At 56.5% G+C, this 17,421-nt stretch overlaps 1 protein-coding gene across 2 annotated transcripts in view; it reads right to left on the reverse strand.

Annotated features, from left to right (window-relative positions):
- Positions 1-3,395: 3,395 nt before the first annotated feature.
- Positions 3,396-17,421, reverse strand: part of PPP2R2C (protein phosphatase 2 regulatory subunit Bgamma) — a 127,197-nt gene continuing 113,171 nt past the window's right edge. For both annotated transcript variants that reach the window (XM_044226240.1, XM_044226241.1), the window contains exons 8-9: positions 13,294-13,385; positions 3,396-6,161 (exon numbers count right to left, since the gene is read on the reverse strand). In XM_044226240.1, coding sequence (XP_044082175.1) covers positions 5,870-6,161; positions 13,294-13,385 — 384 coding nt within the window. In that variant the 3' untranslated portion in view covers positions 3,396-5,869. The remainder of the gene's footprint in view (positions 6,162-13,293; positions 13,386-17,421) is intronic.

Below are 17,421 nucleotides of genomic sequence, written 5' to 3' on the forward strand. Positions count from 1 at the left end.
GATTTTATTAATTTATTTGTTCTATCAAGAGAGACTGAGCAAGTGCAAGAAAGAGAAAGTGGGGGGAGGGACAGAGGGAGAGGGGCAAGCAGACTCCACGCTCAGCACGGAGCCGGACACTGGGCTCGATCCCATGACCCTGAGAGGACAACCAAGCCAAAAGCCAGAGTCAGCTGCTCAGCCAACTGAACCACCCAGACACCCCACTTCTGATGAGCTTTAGAAAGTTCCTATGCTGAATGAATCCTGGCCCGAGGTGCTGATGGCTGGGCCATGGGGTTTGGGAGAGCTCCCGGGCGAGGCTAAGGGGCACCTGACCCTGAGAACACCCAGGAGACCAGCGGTGAGGGGGTCAGCTCACCTTCTGCCCCCACCCCGGTCTTGCCTAGGAGGCCACTTGGACGCAGGACAAGGGGTGGGGATACAGCCCCTCCCATGAGCCAGACGCAGTGATGGTGGCTTTGTGGACATCCGCCCACTTGAGTCTCCCAGAAACCCTTCATGTGGTCGTTACTGTCACCACTTTATAAATGAACCCTGGGCTCAGAGAAGTGCGGTGGGTTGTTGGGACCCCTGTGGCAGCCAGCTTCCAGATGGCCCCTGGTGACCCCCACCACCTGCCACAGCTTCTCGCCCCATGCCACCAGGATCGGGCTTTGTAACCCTTTCAAGGTGGCATGTTAGTGAGTACAGAAAGACTGTGACTTTCCACGTGGGTGCTGTCTCTCTCCTGGATCAGTCACCCTGTGTGAGTAGATCGTGCTGGGAACAGCCTTGGGGAGACCCCCATGCGGCATGGAACCAAAGCCTCCAGCGACGTAAGTGACCCTGGAAACAGAACCTCCATCCCAGTACATTCTCAGAGATGAATGATGCCCTGAGCCAGAAACACCCAGCTCATCGATGCCTGATTCCCAACACTCAGAAACCACATGAGACCATAAATGTCACTGTTTCAATCTACTACACTGGGGGTCTGTTTGTTATGCTGCAGTATATAACAGATGCAACCTATATGCTGGTCAGTGACGAGGCTGCGACGAAACCTCGGCTTGAACCCGGGTCTCCTGGGGCTGCACCCCCAGCTCACCCCAGACCAGCAGCCCTGCCTCTTCCAGAATCTCACCCCCAAACCCCTTAAAAGTCCCCAGGTGCCTTTGAAGGTTGTCATGAAGTCTCCTAGGCTGTTGGAATTGCTGGCCAAGGGGGGTGGCCCCACATTTTTCCCTTACTTTAATCAGTCGTATTTTTCTAGATGTTTGACCATTCCAGCCTCAGTTTACTTCACGGAAGCTTAAGGCAAGCACGGGTTTCTGTCCATGGGGTCGTGGCAATGTTCCAAGTCAGCCCAGAGCTAAGTTAGGTTGAAAAGATGCTGTGGGGTCATGGATGCTGGCCCCCAGTCCTCTCTCTTCAAGCCCACGCTCCCGCCAAAATCATTTGCCCTCCTGATCAGAGACTCCCTGTTGTCCTGCTTGAGGGTGGGTCTGAGCATCACCATCCCACCAGCCAACAGTTATGTGACTTGGGCTCTGAGCCTCACTTCCTCATGGGTTCCTCTCTGGATTGGGGAAGATGAACAAGGAAGTGCCCAGCAGGCCCCTGATCGCAGCAGGGCTCCCCACACTGACCCCCCCACCCCCATCCAGCTCTTACAGCTACTCTGACCCCTGGACACGCATTCCCCAGGCACTTTCCAACCTGGAGGACTTCATGTTTAGGTTAAAATCAGTCTATGTGAATTTTGGCAACGGGGCTCCCTTTCAGTGAAAAGCAGCAGCAGTTCCCAATGCGGCAACTCTGGGGCAGCATATAATTAAGGAATCTAGTACCAGCAGAAATCCTAGAGCTTTCTCTTGATTTTGCAGACCTCATGCCGTCGACCACCCTTTGGCATAGGGGTTTCGATGTCGGGAGAACTGGGCACTGAGGTCAAGACAAGATTGAGTCATACCCCAGCTCTAGAACCTACAACAGCACAGGACAAAAGTCTTAGACACCTGGGTTCCAGCTATGCCTTTGCTGTGTGGTCCTGGGCAAGGACCCCTCTGAGCCTCAAGTTCCTCATTTCTAGAACAGGAGCAGCAATGTTACCTACCACGTGGGTCTACTGTGACATGAAATAATGAATGCAAAGGGCTGAACGCAGTGCCTGGCATGGAGCTAGTAGCCATCAGCGGTCACTAGCGTGGTCCTTGGCTTGTGGGTGGTGGCCTTGGGCAGGTGTCCTAAATCTCCTGGGATTCAGGTAACTACTCTGGGGACTCCACCACTCCTTGGTCCTGTGAATTTGGGCCCAGGTCAAATCACTTCAGCTCTCTGAACCCCAGTTCTGCATCTATAAAGTGGGTATAACAACGGGACTCCCGTCTCCCCTGCAAAAGAGATGATATGAAGCACAGTGCGTGGGTCTGACACGGTAACACGTGTGAATGAGACAGTGTATGTGCAGCCCGGGGACAGTCCCACATGGCTCAGTGTTGCAGTTTCATTATTGTGTCCGTTGTCCCAACAACACGGAGGAGTGGCATTGCCCCCCAGATACACATGTGGTTCAGAGACAGCAGCCTAGTCCCAGGATGCACAGCCAGGGAGCTTTCTCCCCCGACCCAACACTCTGTCCAGGGTCATGAAGAACTTAGCCAGTGAGTGCCCCACCGGCAGGACCCACCCAAACAGCATCTGTCTTCCTCCTGCTGCATCAGAAGCATAAAGTGCCATCTGCAAAGGAGATGGGGGAGACCTGGGGCTCCCAGGAAGGGTGCTGAGAAACTGTGGGGGGAGGGCGGGGCACAAAGCCCCACAAATTCTTTGGCTTATCTCAGCCACTGTAGCAGGCCAGGCTGGGCCCCTCTGGATTCTAGAATCAATCAGATGTCCTATGATGTCTCTCCTCCCATGGTCCCATTCCCTGGGACCCGAGGCACTTGTTGGGTGGTGCTGCTAGGGAGGAAGGGATGCTCTAGGACTTTCGTAGGCCAAGCTTGAAACCCGCTCCAGCACATGCTAGCTGTATGACCTCGAGCTAATTCCTTAACTTCCCTGGACCTGCATGTCCTCATCTGTACCATACCCTCATGCTGATGTGGGGGTGAAAAAGATCAAAACAGAGTGAGAATACTGGAAATCATGGTGGGCTATGTGCACCTGCTTCAAAACAAATCCAAAAAAGGGGCAAAGCAAATGATCACTTATTGAGAACTTATGTGCCAGACATGGCTTTGTCGACACTGTCCGATTCATGCAGTTAGATCCATTTCTCCAGAGATGAAATCAGAGCTCAGAAAGGTTACAAACTATTTTAAGAGCTAGAGGTTGCAGAGCCTGGAGATGAACCTGTACCCACCGCCCTGGGCTTGGCCTCATTTGCAAAAAATGGCATCCTGAGTCTCGTGTTCAATGTAACATTTGTTATTTTATTTGAAAAAGCTGGTATTAACATATTTATAATTTTATTCAACAGTTGGATAATCTGAGATACCAAAGAAAACCAGAATGCACCCATGAGCTATAGAATCCAAAGTGATTAGGTCTGTCTACCTACCACCACGTACCCAACGCCACCAAGAGCTCAGTCCTTGGAGTATTAGAATAAAAACAGAACGACCCAACAACTTCACAATGACTATGTGAATGCTCATACATTCAAGAAGAGCAGAAAATTTAAACAGAGTAAGAAGCAGAGTGACTATCTTACTGGCCCATCTCTGTGACTAGTCTTGCCCCTCCCCCCCAACATGTGTCATTATTCACAACTTGCTTTGGACATCATGATTTTCAGGGATCTGAAGACATGCTTTTCCTCTAAGATCATTTTCTTTCTTTCTTTTCCTTTTTGGTTTGGTATCCAAAGTGTAAAAGAGAAGTAAAGAACCAGGAACTGTATTAAGACCTTCTCTGAACGCAGTGTTAAGAGGCGTACTCTGTAGATAGTGTGAACTCTATGATCTGACAGTAACCTCCAGCTGCAAAGGCAAAGTCTTATCTTAGTGTCTGAATCACAAAGGGAAATGGATTGTGCCAAATATCCGTGTAATTGTGTAAGGCCCTCAGAGCTGGATTTTGGCTTCAACGAGATTTCTATACAAGGTACCACATTCTTGAACCTCTTTACAAAGGGAGAAAAAAAGGAATCCAATCCTGTGATTGTTAATTTTAATTAGAATAGATTATGTACATATAATACTGTCCAGGTCACCTGGATTTTACAGTGATAGAGAAACAAACATTCTTCATTCATGTTGATTTGAAAAACAAAAACAAAAAACCAAAACGAAACAATGGACCCATTTCCTTGTGTAAATATCATATGGCTGGAAGTGAATGCACATGCGTTTTGTGCTTTGACACACACGACAGTATATCGCTGTCCACTGAGAAAAATCTCGGGTGGGTCTGTTTCCTGGGTTGGTTACATCTTGTAAAAAAAAAAAAAAATGTTGGCTTCGGGCTCCACGCTCTGTTCTCTGAATGCCACGCACAGCCAGTGGTTCACTGTAATCACACACGGGGAGAATGATTGGGCAGGGTGGGCAGAGCCGGTATCCACATCTGTGCAGCAGGAGCACAGCATTCTCTGTGGCCCTCAGGAAAGAGTCCTCCGAGGCCGGGTCATTAACGAAAATGTATCTTGAAATGGTCCTAACATGCAAGTTCCTCCTGGAGGCAGCTCAGTGCACCCGAACAAGGGGCTGGGGTAGAGAGATGGGTGCAGCAAGGCGCCCCCGAGGTGTCGGGGGGGTCTGAAGTCACCACACAGAGCTTGGCACCACCGGGGTCTTCTCCATTCTCCGTGCTGCAGCTCGGGTCACCCCGCTGGACCCTCGTCATTACCCATGTGCTCTGCCGAGCCCCCCAAGATGAAGGGGTGTTTCCAGAACCTTCCACACAAGAATGCTGCTTTAACGCGAGTAGCTGACATGGTGAGTCAGAAAGCAGGCAGTGTGCGTGAAGACCTGCCCAGGATTCCTGACTCTACCACTTGTTCGGTGCGTGCCTTTGACCGACTGTTCATGCTGTCAGGGCCCGCTGCCTCGTGTGCAGAGTAGGAAGGACAATTCTTCACCTTTTGTCCCTGGCACCTGGCAAAGCCCAGTACTCAATGAGGGGCTGGTGTAAGTGAACGGAGTAAGTGAACAGACACCCACCTTCCAGAGTCACAGACAGAGCCCTCGTGAGCTCCCACGAGGCGCCCAGTGACCCTGATGCGGGACAGCAGAGCCCCGTGGAGAGGGGACTGAATCCACACACGCACCTAATGGGCCGAGCACCATGTCTGGCCCCTGGCCCGTGCTCAGCAAAGGTTAGGGACATGGTGAGGAGGACAGGCACACGCACGGGTGGGTTTCACTGCCCCCCTCTCCTCTCTGGAAACGCCGGACCTGGGGTATTGAAAGACTTAAAACAGTCTAAAAGAGCAGCTTGCACCTGCCAATTCTCAGCATGAATTCATGATTCAAAAAGCCAAGGGAAGACCCTCGGCTCTGAGACAGTGAAAATTGCTCCACTGATAATCAAAAGAATCCCTGGCTGGCTTGTTTGAGTCCGTCCTGTCCTCTGTCCCCAGAGCCCTGATCTGGGGCCCCCTGGCGGGGAGGGGTGTTCTCAGGGCGCCTGCTTCCCCTCAGAGTTGCTGCTGGAAGAAGTGAAGTGTGAGCCTGGAGAAGTCCAAGTCCTAATCGTGGAGCAGGCAGCACACGGTTAAGGACGGGAATGAAGGGCCAGGACCCCAAGGCGACGATCACGCCCATTTCAAGGTCCGTGGCTGTGAACCCTCCTGACTCCTGTTTCCAAACAGAGAGCGTGGCCAGCAGAGGCAGCCTGGCTGGGCCGCTCGGTGGTCATATCCCAGACGGGGCTCTGTGCCCACCTAGTGCATCTCGGAGTTCACCTTGTCCTGGAAGATGTACAGGTTGTTGGTAGCTGCGATGGCGATGATGTTCTCGGCCGGGTGCCAGGCCGTGTGCAGGATCTTCTTGGTGAAGTCCAGGCTGTCCACACTGATGTCGTCCCGCCTGCGCTTGCCGCCCACGCACACGCGCCGTGGCTTGAGCACGGCCCGGGGCTTGCTGCTCTCCCTCGACGCCTCCAGGGTCACGTCCCGCTTGGTGTTCCGGTCAAACATGCGGAAGAAGTTGTTGTAGGCCCCAGTCATGATGACACTGGCAGGAGGAGGACGGGCGTCAGGAGGGGAGGATATGGAGGGGGGACACGTGCCACGTCTCCAGGGACAGACCCAGGGGCTGCAGGACCCCACCCCCTGGGGGGGGCAGAGATGGGTCCCAGTCCCCACCTCCCACCTTTATTCCTCACAGGCTCCGCAGCCCAGAGTTAAGACCCCTTGACACTCCGCCCGGACACCACGGAGAAAGTTCTCCTGTACTCTCCCTTTCCTCCAGGAGAGAGGGGCCTGGCCTCCCAGAGAGATGAGGCACCAGCAGAGGGAAAGCGGAGGGCAAATCAACACAGAAGCCCTGCCCAACTGCAGACTCCAAGGCCATCCCAGGGCCGCCTGGTCCCCACCTGCCAAGCCCTTCACCATGGTGTCCCGGCACTCTCCTGTTCTGAGTAGCTGAGTGACTAAACGCCCTTTGCACCCTGGGCTGTGTAGGTGTTCACACACCGCCATGTCCAGCTAGAGAATCTGACATTGGTGATCCCCTCCGTTTCTCTTCCCCCACCTCTCCCAAGGAGAGGGGGGTCCTGGGGCTTGGCGGTCAGTCTGCACGGTGGGAGCTGGGACCGCCAGAATGCCAGCTATGGGGGCCCGGGCCTAGAGAAGGGGTTTTGGGGTTTGGCCCCAGAGAGGCCCTGGAGCAGTCAGGCAGGGAGCGGGGGGCAAAGTAAGTGAGGAGGGAGGGAGGGGACTCTAGGAAATGAGGTGCCCTAGAACGTTCTTCAGCGGGTGCATACAGTTGGAATTCCTTTCTCCCTTTGGAAGCTGAACGTGTTTCTTGGAGGTGTCACTGCTCCAAGACAGAGCTCCGTGGACCCCTAGTTAGCAAGGGTTTTGCACGTACACCGTGTTTTCAGGATCACCCAAGTCAGGGGAACAATGCAGGGCAGGGAGATGCTGGAGACAGATGTTCCCCCGGACAGACCAGGAGACATTCTCGTATCAGACCCCTGGGCTGTGGGAGGTCAGATGCTCATGGAGATCCGGGCAGGGGCGAGGGGGAGCGGATGATGCTGAGTCACAGGGTGAAGGTGACTCGCTTCTTGTAACATGTTCCCTTCCGTGGGCGAATGTGGGGTGGCAAACAGATGCGGGGAGCATAGACCCGGGCCTCCCTCCCTGCAGCATCTCTACTGGAGCCAGGAACAGAACGCTGTGATCAGGAGTCACACTGTCCCCTCGCCTATGGGTCATATCTTAGGGTTAGCCCCTTCTAGATGGTGGTGAGGAGAGTGCACAGTGGGGACAACCTTGCAGCCGCCTGGCTCCTGGACCCGACTGAGGGGAGCGAACGTCTTGGCAGGGATCAGGGGCTGGACGGACAACTGTCTAGCTCCTTTCTCACTGAGAGGGTGGCCCCTTGGAGTTCCAATCCTTCCCAGGAAGGATCTCGAGTTCTGGGGGCCTGGTGAATCTGGGCCATCAGTTCCCCAGAGGAAAGCAGAGGCCCTGGGTTCCCACCCACGAGCAGCTTCGGGGCCTCCCTGCCCACCCCAGGCTTGCGGTCCTGATGGCCCGCACCCACGAGGCGAGGCTTTGCACCAGAGTCCACGATCTGCCATGCCAGCATCGGGTGTCTCCTCGCCCTGCCGCCCAAACTGCTTTGTCAGACCTTGTGTTGTGAGACTGGGAGGGTGGGGTGCTTGGGGGGCAGTGCAGATGGAAAACTTCCTCCCAAAAGCAGTTCTTCTGCAACATTCCTGGGGTGTCCAGGTAGACCCAGGCGGGGGTTGCCTGGATCCCAGCAGAGGGCACAGGCTGAGTGGGTGATTGGAGAAGAGCTCCATAAAGAGATTATGCACAAACATTCTGGAAGATTCTAAGGGAACCACGAAGAAAGTGCTGAGCCCTGGGGCTGGAACATTTGAAGATTTTGTTACCAGGCCTGAGGGGTGAGGGGAGAAAAGCTGACAGAGACAGAGACTGAGGGGCAGGCCGGGGGACACCTTGTGGCGCTAACCACTGTGGGCAAGCGCCTGCGGCTGCCCAGGGTAAATGTGTCTGGTCTGAGTCCCAGGGCCTGGCCTGGCCTGACTGGAGGAGCAAATGCCGACCCTCAGCCGCAGCCAAACAGAACTGGACCAAGTGGAGCCCCCAGGGCCTGAGGCTTGAGGAGAAGGTAGCATATGCTCTGTAAAGAGCAGGGAAGGAAGGACCAGAAGCTTCTCTTGTTCACTGCCACACCTGCAAGTTCAGAAGTACCCCCCCCACAGGTGCTCTAGGGGCATATGCAGATATGAGGGTCCCAGGCCTTCACAAAGACCCCTGGGGGGAGTCCTAGGAGAGCAGAAGGCTGCCTAGTGCCCCCTGCACCTGACCCTGGGTGGTGGGGGAAGGGGACAGGACGGCTTCTCTGCAGCTGTGCCTGGGGAAGGGGCGCGGCCAGGCCATTCTGCCTTTTGGGGAGATCTGTCATATCTCTGGAGGTAAAGGCAAGATGGGTCTACTCTCTTCTGTTCTGTAACTCTGCCTCTGAAACTTCAGTCTGGAGGGAGGGGGGACAAAGCCATTGCTTGTAGAGACAAAGAAGTGGCTTGTGGGGAGGTACAGGGCTCGCTGTGTGGGGAGAGGCCCTCCTGCTCCCACCTTCCCAAAGTAAGCCCCCCTTCTCTCCTCGCACATCAGCTCATCCCAGGAAGGCCGGGTTGGCTCAGATGTCCCCCCAGATTATGACCCATGAGCCTCTCTCATGTAGCATGGATCCTTCCCTTGTAAGAATGTGGAGCGGGCTGGTGACTCCCATCATTGGAACCCAAGCCCAGGTCACAGGGCTGCCCCCAGGGCTGGCGGGCGCACCAGCAGGCAGCCCCTGGGGATCCAGGCATCTGGCCACTGCAGCCGACAGGACCCTGGGCTGGGCCAGGGCATCACCCGAGTGCCCTCCCTCAGACTGTGGCTCACAGCTGGGACCCGGCCATGGGAAGGAGAGTGTGGGCAACAAAATCAGGGACCCAGAGCTGCTCTCCCAAGGAAAGTCATGCCCCAGGGAGCCCACTGGAGACCTAGGGATGCCAGTCGGTCCAGGGGGCTCCCAGCAGCCCAGCCCGTGGAGCGCCCGTGTTTGGGGCTTCCGAAGGCCCATGCTAGAGGACAGAGCAGGGGGCCGCGGACAGGTGATGTCAGCATGGCCACTGAGGTTTGGCAGGGAGCAAGAGGGTCCACTCCATGGCCCAATGCCAGAGTCCCAAGGCTGACAGGCAGGGGGGCTGCCAGGGGGTAGTTGGCTAACTGTTGCAATAATGAGGGAACATTCAGGGACAAGGTGGCCTGCTCATTGTCAGCTCCTCGTGCAGCCAGGGAGATGACAAGCCCCCTGGGGTTGTACCCACCCCAGGGATGCCCAAGAGCACTTGTTCACCCTGAGACTTAACCTCTGTCCTCAACACCAAGCTATGGCCACATCAGTTGCCCTTCCTTCCCTGAGGTTTCTGCCATGCTGTTCCCTCTCCCCCAGTGCCCTTCCACCCTCTGTGGGAAAATTCCTACTGGTTTCTTGAGACTTGAGGGCACCTCCTCCAGGAGGCTATCCCCAGGCCCCTCTCCCGATGGGCCCGCATGCACTCCCCTCCTGCCCAGGGATTTCCTCTGAGCTTTGCTCTGGTCTGTGCCTTGCAAAAGGCACAGGACACAGGGTCCTGCCACGTAGGCAATGGGTCCCATCTCTGCTGTGTCCCTGGTGCCCTGTACTCTCGGCGGTCCCAAGACTGGAATCTGCAGATCCCAGGCTCATACTTGCCCAGACAGGAAGCACATTAGGGACAGACTCTGCCCCCCACTCTGCAGAGAGGGAAACTCAGACCTCGGGGTCACCAGCTGGGATGCACTCTGACCTCCCGAACCAGGACAGCAACCCATCAGGCCTGTCTGGCTCAGCAGACAAGGGCGGGGGATGGGGACCCTCCTGTGGCCCTGCCAGATGCCCCCTTCACTCCCACAGCAGGTGTCCTCTGGTATCAGCTGCTGTCACAGGCGGGGTCCCAGCGAAGGACCGCACCTGCCAGGTAGGCAGCAAATGCACAGGTAGGAAGCGCTGATGAGCCCAGATGCCCTTGGCCCCACGCTTTATTAGAAGGTCATACCTCTTTCTCTCCCTCCTCTTCACCTGCTGTGCCCAGCCCTGGGACTCAAGGGACACTCCTGAGATGCCAGCAAGAGGAGGACTTTCCTCCTCCCCCAGGGCGAGCAGCTGTGGCACCCCTCCCTCATCCGGCCTCACCCTGCAACCTCCGCCCTGCCCCCAGCTGCCCTATTTGGTGGTCACTTCCAGAGCCTGCAGAGGAGAGGGGTCAGCTGTTGGCGACAGACCCCTCAGGGAGCTCATAAAACCAAACAGCAGGCCTGCTTGGGGGCCCACTCAGGAGCTTGAGGCCAGGGCCCAGCTGTGGTTTCCAACACCCACGCCGGAAGGCAAGTCTGACATCCCCATGGGGCCAAAGCCTCCCCTCCCTGGGTCCAGAGCAGCTGCTGTGGAGATCAGACTGGGGTCAGAAATGTAGCGGGGCAGCCCCAGGCATTAGGTGGTCAGGGGCTGGTGACTGGCCTCTCTGTAAAAACACAGGGTCAGAAGCCTTTCTCTCTCCACGCACTTTACTTGGGCCTAAAGGGTAAAGGCACATCCCCAGCCCGGTATTGTGGGTGGGGACTCGGGTCAGTCCACCTGGGTTCAAATTCTACCTCGGTTCCTAACATGCTCCCCCCACAATCTCCATGCAGATTTTTCCAACAATAACAGGGGGGGTAATGAGGAACCCCAAATCCTGGTGAGCATGGGATTCTTGGTAAAACAGGGCAGCGTGGGGCCCAGGAAGCTCCAAATGCTATTTCTTGATTCTAATCATCCTCCTGGCCTGAAGCCCCAGTGGCTAGGTCTGGGACAGGACACCCCAAGCAGGGAAGCGGAAGGAAAGAGAGCACGAGGAATGGTTCCCAGGGAAGGGCCCTGCTGAAGCCCCCTCCCTCCCAGCTTCTGATCCACAGAGCGAAAGGTGGAGTGACATCACTAAAGTCCCTGGCAACCCACACAGCTGGGCGGAAGAGGGAGTCCCCTCCCCACGTGCAGGGAGGCAGGGCTCTCTCATCTCAGAGCACCAGGTCCCAGCATGCCGCAAACCACGCCAGGACAGGATGGCCCACTCCTTAATCCAGAAGGTTCCCTTAACAGAGAAAAGCCCCTACCCCGGACTGTGTCTATGCAGGTTGCGTCACCTCTGGGCCCCTCATTTTCTTCATCTGCACGTGGGGACGTCAGTCACCACTCTTGTCCCCAGGGCTCTTTGCACTGGGGACAGCTGAGGGACTGTGGAGCTCTGGGCTCTATGTGCCCCTGCTGGTCAAGCGGGGTATGCAATAATCGTGTCCACACGGACTGGCTCGAAAAGTGAGCATGTAACCCGAACCAAGCCGATAGGACCCTCCAGGAGAACTTCTGGTAGGCATGGGGCAGGCTGTGGGCGGTGAGGTCAGTGCCAGGAACTACACGGGAGCATCTTCTGAGCAGTGGGGGGCGCTGCAGGACCGGACGGGGCCAGTGTGTGAGAAGCAGGGAGGCACAGAGATGACAACAGAGAAAGCAATGGCCCTAGGGTACACCTGAGCCCTGGGGTGGCCTTGCCTGCACCTGCCCATAACAAGCTTAGGCTTGTCTGACTTCTGCAACTGGAAGACACCTGGTTGACCCAAATCCCTTTGTCCTAGGCAGAACAGATCAAGGAGAGATTCCTGGAGGAGGCGTTCAGGATGATGTGGAAAGAGGCGGCCCACGCCTATGCCTTCCGGAACATTAATAGCCACTGACTAGACACCCCTGAGGCCCCGAGGGAGCAGCTCAGGATGGGCTGGGCCCCACTCACACCCCCAAGGGCACCCTATCCAACTGGGAAGGCAAATGGAGTCAAAGAGAAAACATGATAAATGCCAAGACACAGATGGAAAACTCAGGAGGCTGGGGGAGGCGGGGCAAGATGGAGAGGGCCCTGAGGGCTTCCTGGAGGAGGCAACCTTCAGTTGAGTCAGTAATCTGAGGTGACAGCCGGAGTGAGCTAGGTGCAGTGACGCCAGGATTCCAGGGTACGGGAGCAGAGCTGGTTGTGGAGGGGGAACCACTGAGGGGAGTGACAGGACCCCCAGGGGTAAAGTGCATGGTAGGAAGTGGCATGAGAGGCAAGAGAGCCTAACTCCAGGCTGGGCACCAACCAGGACAAGCTTGGCAGCTCCTGGTGCTTGGGAGCCAGGCATCGCCTGTGCTTGAGTGCCCCCTGGTGGTCACGTGGAGGAAGGGCATGCAGTGGTCACAGTCAGTGGAGAACCCCCAGAAAACACACACACACAGCAGTGTTGGAATCCCCTCTGGCCAGCAGTATGTCCCTCTCCTGAGATTCTAATGGACCCCACACCCCAAGACCCACTGCCGGTGCTCACTGGGGAGCCCCCAATATGGCAGGGTCTGTAGCTCAGGCCCTGTCCTCATTGGAGGTGTCTGGGCTTGGCCTGAGTACAGGCCTGGAGAGGGTGCAGGGTGTTCCCTCTGACCCTCTGGGTCAGTCTGCTCTCAAGCCAGGGTCTCTACCCAGGTTTTCTAAGTGTTATTGACAGACCCCGTGTGACTCGTAGAGACCCCCTGGGCCGGGTGAGCCCCAGGATGTCAGCAGCAACTCCAAGGGACCCCTATGCCCAGACACTGTGGCCGAGCCAGCCTGTGTGCAGGTGGCTTCCTCCCGGGCCCATCCCTGTGGTTTCTGGGCCCTCCTCCCCACCCCCACCCTATGGTTTCAGCATAGGACTTCCGGTCTGCACCTGCCTTGGGCCAGGCCAACAATGGGGAATCAGAAGCTCATCTTAGGCCATTTCCCACATGGGTGGGGCTGTGAGATGTGCTCTCCACCCCAGAAAGGAACATCCCTCACCCCAGCCCCCCCGGGGAAGTGGCCATGAGGCTAGGGACCTGGGACTGACTGGAGGTGGGTGTAGTCAGGGACCTGTGGCACCCTATCCTGAGCCCAGGAGCCCCTCAACACCTTCGTTCACCAAGGCTCGTTAGGCACCAAGGCACATTCGCACCATGCTGGGTCAGCAGCCAAGGCCCTCCCCAGCCGCGGGGCCTCTGTCCAGGCCCAGGGTACCTGTCACTCCCGTTCCAGGCACATTCAAACTTGTCAAAGATGCAGTCATTTTCATACAGGGAACAGAGCTTGCTCCGAAGGTAATCATGGACCTAGTGAGAGAAGGTGCAGGGTGAGCTGGGGCGGGGTGGGGGGGATCCTGGCCCTGCAGCCAGAAGGATCTCCCTGAGGGTCCGGATGGCCCTTCCGACTCAGCCCCACTCACCTAGAAGGACCCACAACCTGTCACGGCCGATCCCTGAGCTGTGGCCAGAGAGGGGACAGTCACCGTGACAAAGGAAACCATACTGTAGGGACCAAATCCCGGTTCCACCCCTGCCCCTGTTGTGTGATCCTCAGCAAGTGACTATACCTCTCTGAGCTTCAGTTTCTTCCTCCCTTGAGTGATAAAAGCACAAAGCTTATGGGCTGTTGTGGGATCAACCCGAGGAGACTGCCTAGTATAGGGGTCCTGTCCTCTGAGGACAGTCACCATGAGTACAAACCATGGAAGAAAGGGGAGGAGGACGCCCAAGGGCCTCTTAAACACAAGAGCAGGCATCACCTGTCCTGTTCTGGGGATGAGGCACTGCCTCTCAGAGAGGGTGAGTAACCGGCCCAAAGTCACACAGCCTATAACTGGAAGACCAGGACCCTCTACCAGAGTCACCTGCCACCATGGGAGAGATGGTGATGTCCCTGTGGCCCATGTCCACCTCCCGGCAGCTTGATCCCACAAGTTCTACACCTAGAGGGCCTCGTGGGGGCTTGCTCCCTGCTGGGGATGGGGTCCTGCCCCCTGAGTGGGGTGAGGGAGGGTACAGCGATGACTTGTATGACCCTGTGTGACCCAGAGTCACTGAACCTCTGTGAGCCTTAGGCTTCCCACCTACAGAGGGAGCGGTGAGACCCTCCAAGCAGACAAATGGGGGCAAAGCACCCATAGGTATTTGGGACCCTGATCAACTCTGGAGGGACAGACAGAAATACATGCTCAACTCCTGTCGGGCAGTGACTCAGGCCACAAGCCAGGGGTCAAGTGAGGGGGGCGGGGCGGGGGGGAGAAGAGGGGATGGGGGAAGGGAAGGTTGGGGAGAGGAAGATAAAAGGAGGTGTTCACCCTTTTCTGTCTAGGAAGTTCTTACTCATCTTTAAAAGGAAGGATGCCCCATCGGCCGCCTCCCTGGATCCCCAGGCTGAGCCGTCTTGTCCCCTCTGGAGTGTTAGGGCTATCTGCGGCTTCTGTCCCAACTTTCTGTGTTCGTGCGGACCCCATCCCCCTCCGAAGGTTCACCCGAGTCTCACACAGTGACTTCCCTGCCCACCCAGGAAGGGGGTTCCATAGCCCTTCTTTCCCCACCCCTGCCTGGACTCCTGTGTGCTCCTCTCCATCCTCTGATGACAAAGCACACAGCAGACCATCCAGCTGCCAAGGGGATGGCAAGAGGCCCACCGAGGCTGCCCACCACTGAGCCTCCGGTCCTCCCAGTGTTCCCCATCCTTCCCCATACAAAGGCCACCACCAACAGCATCCCTCCCCATACCTCTTATTGGTCCCACCCCTCATGCTGCTGGTCCAGAATCCAGAGAGATCCAGAGCCCAGCCTCTTCTCACCAGGTCCAATGCTACCACCTGCTCCAAGGCCACCTCCCAGATCACAGCAAACGCCTCCTGACCGCTCTCCCTGTGTTCTCCTGTGCCCGCCAGCCCCAGTATCTCTCCACGGGCAGCCAGGGAGACCCCTAAGAAACCAAGCTGGATCGTGCCACGCTGCTGCTCAAGACCCTCCAGGGCTCACAACCCCCCTGAGCTCTGCCCCCAGTGACTTCTCTGACCTCAGACTCTTCTCTTCCCCTGCTCATACTGCTGCTCCAACTGGCTCCCCACCATTCCTGGGCCACACCAACCATGAGCCTGCCTCAGGGCCTTTGCACTTACTGTTCCCTCCTCTGGGCGCACCTTCCCCACAGATTGCTGATGCCCTCACCTCCCTCAGACTCTAGCACCCTACTTTCTTTGCCTCAGCCTCTGGTTTGCTTTATTTGTCACACTTTTTGTAGGCTGTGATTATTGTGTCTATTTGCCTGGTTTCTGGCCATCTTTCCTGTAGGAATGGATGCCCCTCGAGGCAGGATCTGTCTTGTTCCTCACAGTTTGCCAGTGGGGTGCACAGGGCCTGGTACATCACAGGAGCTTGATGCACTTTTTAGAATGAATGAGTGGGTTAGAGACTCAACTTGGCCCTCCAGATGCCACAAGGCTCTGGGTCTGGGGGAGGGTGTAGTGGGGAGAGGATGGGCTTGCATCCCTACCCAGAGGCTCAAAGGAGAAGGCTGAGCTTTGCATTGGGCTGAGAAGAAGGCCGAGAGGCAGAAAGAGGAGGGCCCAGAGGGCTGTGCTGCAGGACCCAAGAGAGGAGGCCAGGGTGGGGTGGAAGGACTTGTGCATCTCCCAGACCTGGAAGGAGGGAAGCAGAGGGCAGGGCTCTGTGACACCAGGAAATGACCCAAATGTGGGCTGGAGTCATTGGGTTAGGCAGCCCCCGAACCCCAGGTGAACATGGGGGATGGGTACCCTGCAAGGCCAGGGGAAAGACGGTATAGAGCCCGGCAGAAGGAATCATGCCAGACCACCCTGATGGGACACTGGCCTGCTTATGAGTCCTTGAGAAAAAGAGGAAACGGACGCAGGAGGGCCCCGCTGTTTCTTTCACACAGGTGCCGGCCTCAGGGAGCCTCCCCCTCCTAGTGAGTCCCTGGCCTGTGGCCACACCACACCAAGGCTCACTGTGTGCCTGTTGTCCAGGACCCTGGAAGGTGAAGCTGCGGCTCCTACTTCTCCCTGAGCCCAGGGTCTAGCCTGGCACAGAACACACCTGCCGATTATGTGTGACGGCTCAGACGAATGGGAATAAATGGTGCCTAGCTTCCTGCAGGCCACAGACAGACTCTCAGGGGCCCGTGTTCAACCCCTCCAGGTCTGCTCTGCTCTGTGCACTGTGCTCCCTGGGAGGTCCCAGCAGCCTCACTGGTGCACTAGTCAGAGCACGGACATGCACTGTTCTCCCTCTCCCCGTCCTGCAAGGTCAGCACACCCAGCCCTCTGGTGGCGGAGCGAGGAAGAGCGTAGGCTCTGGGGAAAGCCCTATCAGGTGTGGGGTTTGCCAGCTCTCCTCCTGCAGATATACCATTTAATTCCATTTTCTCCAAATAAAAGGGATCAACAGAACACTGGCCCCACTTTCCTGGACAGCCATGAGGCTTTAGGAGAGTAAGAGTGTGCCAAGGACTAAGCTCAAGGCAGCGCATGCTGAGGGCTGGCTCATGCAACACCCATCCCCATCCATCCCTTCTCCCCTACCTTCCTCAAATATAGAGGCTGTGAAACTCTTCATTCCCCAGCCTGGTCACAGACCCATTCCAGCCAACGACCTTACAAGAAGTCTTCTGAGGAGTGTTCTGGGAAAGCGTCTGCGCTCCCAAGAAAATATCCAACAGACCCAACCAGTACAGACTTTCACATCCTTCCTATTTCCTTCTGGGAATGAAGGCATAGATCCTGAAGTGTGGCAGCCATTTTGCCACCATGAGGCATTGCTCATGAAGGCAGGGAACGGATATACAAATAACGGTGAGCCAGATCACAGAAGGAGCTGTTGGGATCCCAAGGAGGCCTGGAGCCACTCGCTGTTCCTGGATGCCCCCTTCAAGACTTCTTCTGAAGGGAGAGGAGTCCCTATGTGTTCAACACTGAGAGTCAGCCAACCACAACGGAGCTGAGCACGACTCTAGAGTGTTAACAGCCAAAAATGTTAGTCACTGTGTTGGTTTTATGTAACTATTTTCATTTTAGAATCAGGAGGCCAGCGGGCTGGAAGCAAAGCACCCAGCTCACAGCCTTGTCTCCAGGATAGTCTCCTCCCACTTTAGTGGGCCCTCACATGCTCTGAGGTTCTCTGGAGGTTCTCTCCTTGCAAGACGCCTGTATTAAACATAGCACCTAGTTTCAGGGTCTGTGGGCCTTTATTGACTCCGGGCCTCGGAAGGCTGAGGGCCCCTGTGGACCTCGAGACAGTCATTTCCCAGCCTGGCTCTAGGAGGGGCTGGTCACTCCTGCACCTGAGCTGGGACTGGGTCATGTCTGCCCCA

This window comes from Neovison vison, chromosome 11 (genome assembly GCF_020171115.1).
Source record: "Neovison vison isolate M4711 chromosome 11, ASM_NN_V1, whole genome shotgun sequence".
NCBI classification, from domain to species: Eukaryota; Metazoa; Chordata; class Mammalia; order Carnivora; family Mustelidae; genus Neogale; species Neogale vison.